We start from the raw sequence: 7500 nt of genomic DNA on the forward strand, positions 1-7500 counted from the left end.
CAGTGTAACCTATGCGATCTGAGGGAACTATAAAAGGAAAAATACTGAATTAAAAAATAATTAAATAAAAAAATAAGTAAATTAGTGATAAAATATAAAAAAATCTTACAGGCAATCTAAAGGTCTCTAATACTAAAACTATATTCAGCTCCTATACTATTCCCACGGGGAAAGTCAATTGGCGGAAGCTTTGAAAGTTCTCACTATGTTGAGAGAACTCGAGGTGGTAGCCTTCTGCATCCTTCTCAAAACGTCATAGCCCCTACTGCCAAGGAGCTTCCTCATTGTCAGGTCTACATTCCTTGACCACCCCCCCCCCCCCCCCAGCACGTCAATGATGATATTACATTGTTAAACGTCATAGCCAGGGTACTGTTTCTTTAGCTCAAATCGCAGTGGTCCGTACTTGACCGTCTTCTACTCGGACTTCTTTTCCCGATGCTCCATCCACGGACAGGACATCTCCACAGCACACACCTTCTCATTCTTGTGGTCCACAAGTCGAGCGTCCACTCTGTTAGCCTTGACAATTGTGTGTTCTGTATAAACTGGAACATCCGAAAACGTTAATGCCTCAGATGACTCATAAACTGGTTTGGGTACTGCACACGAGTACCAGGGAGGGTGGGGGGGGGGGGGGGACTGAATCAATTAGCCTCAGGTCCCTAGCCATCTCGAAGAAGAGAACTTTCAGTTCTGCGTTGTGTCTTTCTAGATATTTAGACTGGGCCAGAGCAGAGCACCCTGCTAGCACATGCACAATAGGTTCAGGAGCTTTCCCACACAGTCTACACGTGATGTCACCCTTTGCTGCACCTGTTTTATGGACTGTATACACCTTAGTGGGCGTAAGCTGCTCGTACAATCCATTACCCCAGTGATGGTATGGGTAGGAGCACAGGTCTAATCACGCAACCACGCAAAGCATCCACTCTGATTTAACTCACTGTCCTGCCACCTAGCCTGTAAGAGCCGTCCATGCCACTTCTCCTCTTTGATTTTCTCTTTCAGCTTCTCCAGATCTGCCTTCTTGAAGTGTTCTTTTACCTTTGGCCCTTTAATCTCCGTCTCATGATCGCTCACATACCAACACGACGTTTGAGGGTACTCCAGAGACAGGCTCATACCCAGTTCCTCAGTAAACTTATGCGCTTCCTTCATCAGCGAAGTGTGTCCCTTCTCTACCGCCCTCTAGCTCTCTATGAACTGTTGCACCATTCTGTCTATCAATAGATTGTCTGTCTTGCCGCTACAGCCAACTCTGGCGTCTCTCTGTTGTCCCTCCATTAGATTGAATTCTTTCAGGTGACTATCCATAGGGTTTTGCAGGCAGGATGTAAACCACTTGTATGTGTTATTCAAGAACGTTATAGGCCGCTGGTTTTCACTGCAGAAATCCCCTGGTTTCGGTAGGAGGCTTGCTTTTCCCTCGATGAACCATCCAGGGTACTCCTCTTCACTCTCAGAGATCGCCAAGAACGCCCGCGTGATTCCGTCATGAAGCGCATGCGCACGCTTCCACCAATAGTTTACGAGCTTGTCGGGCCCTGGGGCGCTTCAGTTTCTCTTCTTGAGGATAATCCTAACACCCTAAGATGTCTCAAACTGCCAGGGTTTCTCAGGGGAAGGTGGCACTCTCCTGGCGATAGCATCCTCCACTTCCTGTAACCATGCCGCATCCTCGTTCCCAGACCCTCACGTCTCCCATAGCTCTCTCCAAAACGAGCTTGCGTCCTCAATATCCTCAAACATTTCCCCCTCTCTGGAACCAATGCTGGATATCTTCTGGTACCTAGGGCGTGCCTCTTCCACATCACACGACAATTTAAACTCTGCATAAACCCGCCTTGCATCCTGAGTAAGTTGGCGATTTAGGGATCTTGCCTCGCCCTGCTTTTTCCCCCTGATGTAACAAGCCTTCAGTTTACGCAACTGTGCCTTCTTCTTCTCCATATAATTCACCAGCTCTAAAGACGAGATCATTTTACACTCTTCCAACAAGAGAGCTTGATTTTTCCTTCCCTTCTTGGTGACTTTTTTATTGCCCCTCAGTCGCTCCCACTCCGTCTTTTCCGCAACTCAGTAGCTTTCTCTTCAAAATCCCTTGGAGACTTGTCACTGTGACCTTTTCTGCATCTAATAAGTCCCGACTGCTTCTTTTTCCAGCCCTTTATTTAAAAAAATGCGCTCACAGTCGAGTAGAGAACACAATTTGCAATCCACAGGTATCCAAACGGGTTTTCCACCGGCGAGAATATATTTTGCCGCATCAACTTTTCCACGGTCTTGTTGATGTTTTCAAGATTATTCCCGGAGGGTTTCTCCTTGTCCTGGTGTCAATCTTTTGTATTCACCCGGGTCTGAATTAACTGAAGCGAATAACTGCGTCGCCTTATCTAGCAACTTGCACGCCTCTTGTGATAAAGTGCTAACCGGTCCCGTGGGATTCGCCTGACCTTGTTCTTGTACGGTATGCAAATCTAGATCAACCTCCTCATTTGCATCTCGCTGTAACTGAAAATTATCACCAATCTCAGCTTGTCCCGTTTTATTACTTTCCATATTTACTGTTCTTCGCCTGCCAACCCTATTGATAATGTTACTTGCAGCATTGCCTAATGTTTTCCAGGCGGCAGCGTGATCGCGCAAGTTTTGGCTTGATAAATCGAGATGCTCATAGCCCATTTCAATCCCATAGTTTTTTTTTTTGTGTTCTTTCGTTCTCACCCGCATATAGCCCTTTCTGAGTCCGTTCTCTGTTAGCGGCGGCTCGTTAGACTTCCCCAGCAATTGAGCACTCTTCTTACAGGTTATGTAAGTTTCATTTCACCGTCCACTTGATCCTTGGTCTATTGTGTGGCTGACCACTAGCCCCGTTCTGCTCCGTCATTTTGTCCAATACAATACAACACAATGTTATAACTCAAATCCAGATAACTGAAATACTCCGCGTCCGTACGCTAGGAGGAACCCAGAGTCTCACCAATCCTAGGTTTGACTGTTCACAAAGTAAAAATACTTGTCTGTATGTATATTGGCTTTCGTGGTATCAAACTTTTAAACACAACGCTAAACACGTCTACACTACTCTCCGCCATTCGTATTATTATTATTATTATCTCGCAGTATAAACTTTGGAATGCTGTCGACATCATGAGTAGTATAGGGCGCATAACGTAACCTACACCACTTGAGAAGCTACAATTAGAAGTAAAAAAAATTAGGTACGGAACCTAGTACAATTCTAATATACATAATGATATGAATCTCTCTACTTAGAGAGCCAATTCAGAATATTATTAAATTCTATACTCTGTAAAACCTGCGCAAAAATATGATGATATCATTATCTCTACTAAAAGCCTATTCAGAAAATTATTCAGTTTTATACTCTCATTATCTCTAATAAACCTACACGAGGCCATCATAATTCGGTTATCTCTACTAAAAGCCTATTTAGAATCATATCAAACTCTTATCCACTATAAAAACTAGGTAGAAAATAATTAAAATACAGGTTTTGCGACAACCCTTGTGTTTCTGGATTTCAGAAGAAAAAAGAAAACCTAAAGTCTAGTGTCCTTCTCGCCCTAACTAAGTATTTATCTTAAATGTTCTGGCAATGTTCAAAGTGTTTGAGATGACCGACTTCTGCATCCGCTCAAGTACACCCCGTGCTCTCGCTCCTATTAGCTTCGTCACCGACTTCTCTAGGTGTTTAGAATAACCACCCAATACGTCAATTATTATGTTGTACTGTTCAACCCTGTAACCATTGTATCTCTGCTTCAGCTCCCACATCATGGGACCATACTTGAGCGTCTTTTCCTCATCTTTCTTGGCTCTACTCTCAATCCATGGGCAGCTCATTTCAATTGTGTAAACTTCTTTCCTCTCGTGGCTGACAAGACGCGCGTCTATCCGATTTGCTCTTACTTCGTTGTGCTCTGCATAGATGGGAATATCCCAAAACGCTTCACTCGTGGTGTTCTGGTAGGCTGGTTTTGGCATCGCCGGTGAGTACCATGGTGGAACCTCTTCTATCAACTCATGCTCTCGGAGGAGCTCAAAAAACAGAAACTTCAAGGCTGCATTATGCCTGTATAGGTACTTGGTTTGTGCCAGGGAGGAACATCCAGCCAATACATGTGCAACGCTCTCAGCTACCTTCCCACATAACATGCATAGGACTTCACCGTCGGTGGAGGTTTGCGTCTTTTCCTTTGTGTAGAGCTTCGTAGGTAACAACTGCTCATATAGCTCATACATGCCCGCGATGGTATATGTAGGGCATGTAGCCCAACCTTTTAGCCATGCAAAGCAGCTGGTTATGCTTAGGCTATCATCGTCCCATCTGATACGGAATAACTTTCCTTGCCACCTTTTTTCTTTAGCGATCTCCAAGAACTGCATCTCTTGAGATTTCTTCAGCAGATTCCCAGCTCTAGCTGCAGTCACCACCTTTCCTTCCGTTGTAACACACACGGGATTTAGGATATCAAGCTGAAGTGTGATGTTAAGTTCTTCAGCGTACTTGGCTGCTTCCTTTACAAGCGACTGGTGACCTGATGCCATGGCGTGTTCTTCAAATTCTCTAACTGCTCCAACAGTCTGGTCCGAATTCTGATACAATTTCAGTAGCGATTTGATTTTGGTGATCTTATACTCGTGTTCGACTGATTGCAGGCCTCTACCCCCTTTCTCCCTCGGTAGGTATAACAAAGAGGTTAGGCTAGCTGGGTGCTTGCCACCGTTCTCAACTATGATCTTCCGAGCTGCTCTATCCACACCTCTTAACCCTGATAGAGACCAATGTTGTGTCCACATTAAATACCGCAGCACCGGGAGTGCATACTGATTAGTTGCCTGTACACGGTTACAATCAGATAGGGGGCTGGACCATATAATAGATATCCTGCGTAGATACTCTTTAGCTGCACACGCTAAAGCCAGCCGTTCATCCTGCCGAACGTTCTCCAGAACCCCCAGGAACTTGTAGTGTTTTCCCTCCCCAAGATCCGTGATGGTAGTTGTCTCGTCCATCCTCATACCAGACTCGTCTAACACTTGGGCTCCTCTCTTCACGTGTACCACTGAGCACTTTTTCTGATTCCAGTGAAGGCCAATATCCTGCATCGCTCCTCTAGTTTCCTTCAGCACTCGGTTCAGCTTGCTCTCGGAGGCAGCAAAGACCTTCAAGTCGTCGATATACAGGAGATCGGTGACTTTGACTCCTACAGGCTTGGATAACCGGTATCCCTCCGTTGCCCGCAGGCGCCACGCTACTGGGTTCAGACACAGTGTAAACAATCTAGGACACAAAGCGTCCCCCTGGAGTAGCCCCTTCATGAACCTTATTTTTCTGGAAGTCTCTCGCCCCTGCCTTGTTGTAGCTACTACTTTAGTATTCCAGCTCGCACACAACTTGCGTATGACCTTACCCAGCCAGATGGGAAGCCTGTGCACGTCAGTCATTGCGCATAGCCAATCATGGTCGACGGAGTCGTAAGCCTTGCGCACGTCAATCCATGCCATGCTTAAGTTCCGTTTGCCTCTCTGGCAATCCAGCATTACTGCTCTATCGATTAGCAAGTTATCCATCGTACCAAAACACCCTGATTTCGCTCCTCTCTGCTGGCCTTCCATCAGGTCATAATGTTCAAGGTGTTGGTCAACAGGTGCCAGGAGGCAAGATGTAAACCACTTATACATGTTATTTAGACAAGTAATAGGCCTTTGATTTTCACTCAGGAACTCGCCTTCTTTCGGAATGAGGGAGGTTTTGCCTTCAGAAAACCACTCGGGGTAATCTTCGTCGCTTTTAGAAACTTCTTTGAAGCTCTCGACCACACCCTTGTGCAGGGTGCCAGCATGTTTCCACCAAAAGTTAGTAATTTTATCAGGCCTTGGCGCGCTCCAGTTGCACTTCTTGGACAGGACTTTGACCGCTTCCGCTACTTCAAGAGCCCATTCGCTGGCCGTTGGTGGTGGTACTTGCTCGTAGATCGCGATCTTTACTTCCTGCAACCATGCCACGTTCTTATTCCCAGTCCCTCTCTCCTCCCACAACTCTCTCCAAAACCCGCTCGCCTCTTCAATGTTTTCAAACATTCGCGAATCATCTCGAGCACGTTTTCCAGGATCTTTATATCTTGGTCGCTCATTCTCTGGGTCCCTCTTCAACATCTCACTCAAATTCGCAAACACTCTACCAGGGACCGTGTTAAACTGTTGGTTAATTACACGCGAGACCTCTTGTTTCTTTTTCCTGTCAAACCCACGTTTTAACTTTCGGAGCTCCGACTTTTTTTTCTCCATGTAGCTAACCAAACCTGCCACAGAAATGGTTTTGCATTCTTTTTGGAGCTGACACCTATTTTTCCTTCCTTTTTTCGTGATCTTCCTGTTTTCTTTCAACCTCTCGATTTCCGCTTTCGCGATTGACAATTGCTTTCTGATCTTCCCCGCCTCCTGGTCGTAAATTCTTTTAAGCTTTTCCTTTCTGTCCTGCGATCTCTCTGCCTTTATTGGCCCTTGTTTTTTCCAACCTTTCATCAACAAAAACGCGCAAACCACCGAGTAAAGAACGCAATTAGCTAACCACAGAAAACCAAACGGGCTCTGCGTTGGTGTTACCTCGTAGCGCTCCATCAATAACTTAACCGCTTGGTTGATTTCTTCCAATTCTTTTGGTGATGGTGTTTCTTTTGTCCTGGTGTCAATGTCACGTTGGGAATAGTCCCCAGGGTGGGTGCTAATTATTTCCATTATCCTGTTTGCTGGCTCTAACAATCTACACATTTCTTGATCTTGGGTTAAAGTTGTATGCAAATCTGGTTGTGAGAAAAGGTCATCATTGTCACACTGTTGATATTGGGACAGGGTTGTATGCAAATCCGGTTCTTCTTGATCAGCATTTATTGCTATTTGGTGTCTGTTATTTAAGACCCCTTCTGCGTTATCTCCACCTCTCTTCGCTTTTATTCCATCAATGATAGTACTAGTTACGCTGCCTAAGGATTTTTCAAGTCGAGCGGCTTGGTCTCGCAAATTCTGCTTCGTGAGCCCCAGATCTTCGTGTCCCATTTGATCCCATAGTTCTTTCATAAGTTCCATATACCCCTTTCGTCTTCCATTATCCTTAACTGGCGGATTCTCCGATTTTGCGAGTAATAGCGCTTGCCGCTTGCAATCCAACAGGTCGCTGTTCATTTGTTCCGACCATCTTATCCTTCCCGCTCTCGCATTCCTCCCGTTTAGTGATTGCTCTTCAATATCTGCCATAGTGTCGGTTTCGCGTACTTCACTTTCAACTTCTAATCGTATAAATCCGCTCTCGGTCGTCTCCTTGTTAGATAAACAAGATGCAAAGTACTCAGAAGTACTTACGAATATGCCCAGACGCTTCAAGCTTGGCTTGCTTTCGTTTAGACAGGGCTATGAAATAGAATTATGGAGCTACTTCAAAGCACAGCTTCTCTACTTGCCGCCATATTATTA

General features: G+C 45.3%; 1 protein-coding gene across 1 annotated transcript; it reads right to left on the bottom strand.

Moving 5' to 3' along the window:
- Nucleotides 1-3594: 3594 nt before the first annotated feature.
- LOC137968285 (uncharacterized) lies at nucleotides 3595-4269 on the bottom strand. Its single transcript, XM_068814889.1, has one exon. It carries the CDS (start codon nucleotides 4267-4269, stop codon nucleotides 3595-3597), a length of 675 nt encoding a protein of 224 aa, XP_068670990.1.
- Nucleotides 4270-7500: the final 3231 nt, after the last annotated feature.

This window comes from Montipora foliosa, chromosome 8 (genome assembly GCF_036669935.1).
Source record: "Montipora foliosa isolate CH-2021 chromosome 8, ASM3666993v2, whole genome shotgun sequence".
NCBI classification, from domain to species: domain Eukaryota; kingdom Metazoa; phylum Cnidaria; class Anthozoa; order Scleractinia; family Acroporidae; genus Montipora; species Montipora foliosa.

Excerpts from the sequence above, each read along its gene's own strand:
- LOC137968285 (XM_068814889.1), bottom strand. The coding sequence starts at position 4,269 with ATGTATGAGCTATATGAGCAGTTGTTACCTACGAAGCTCTACACAAAG.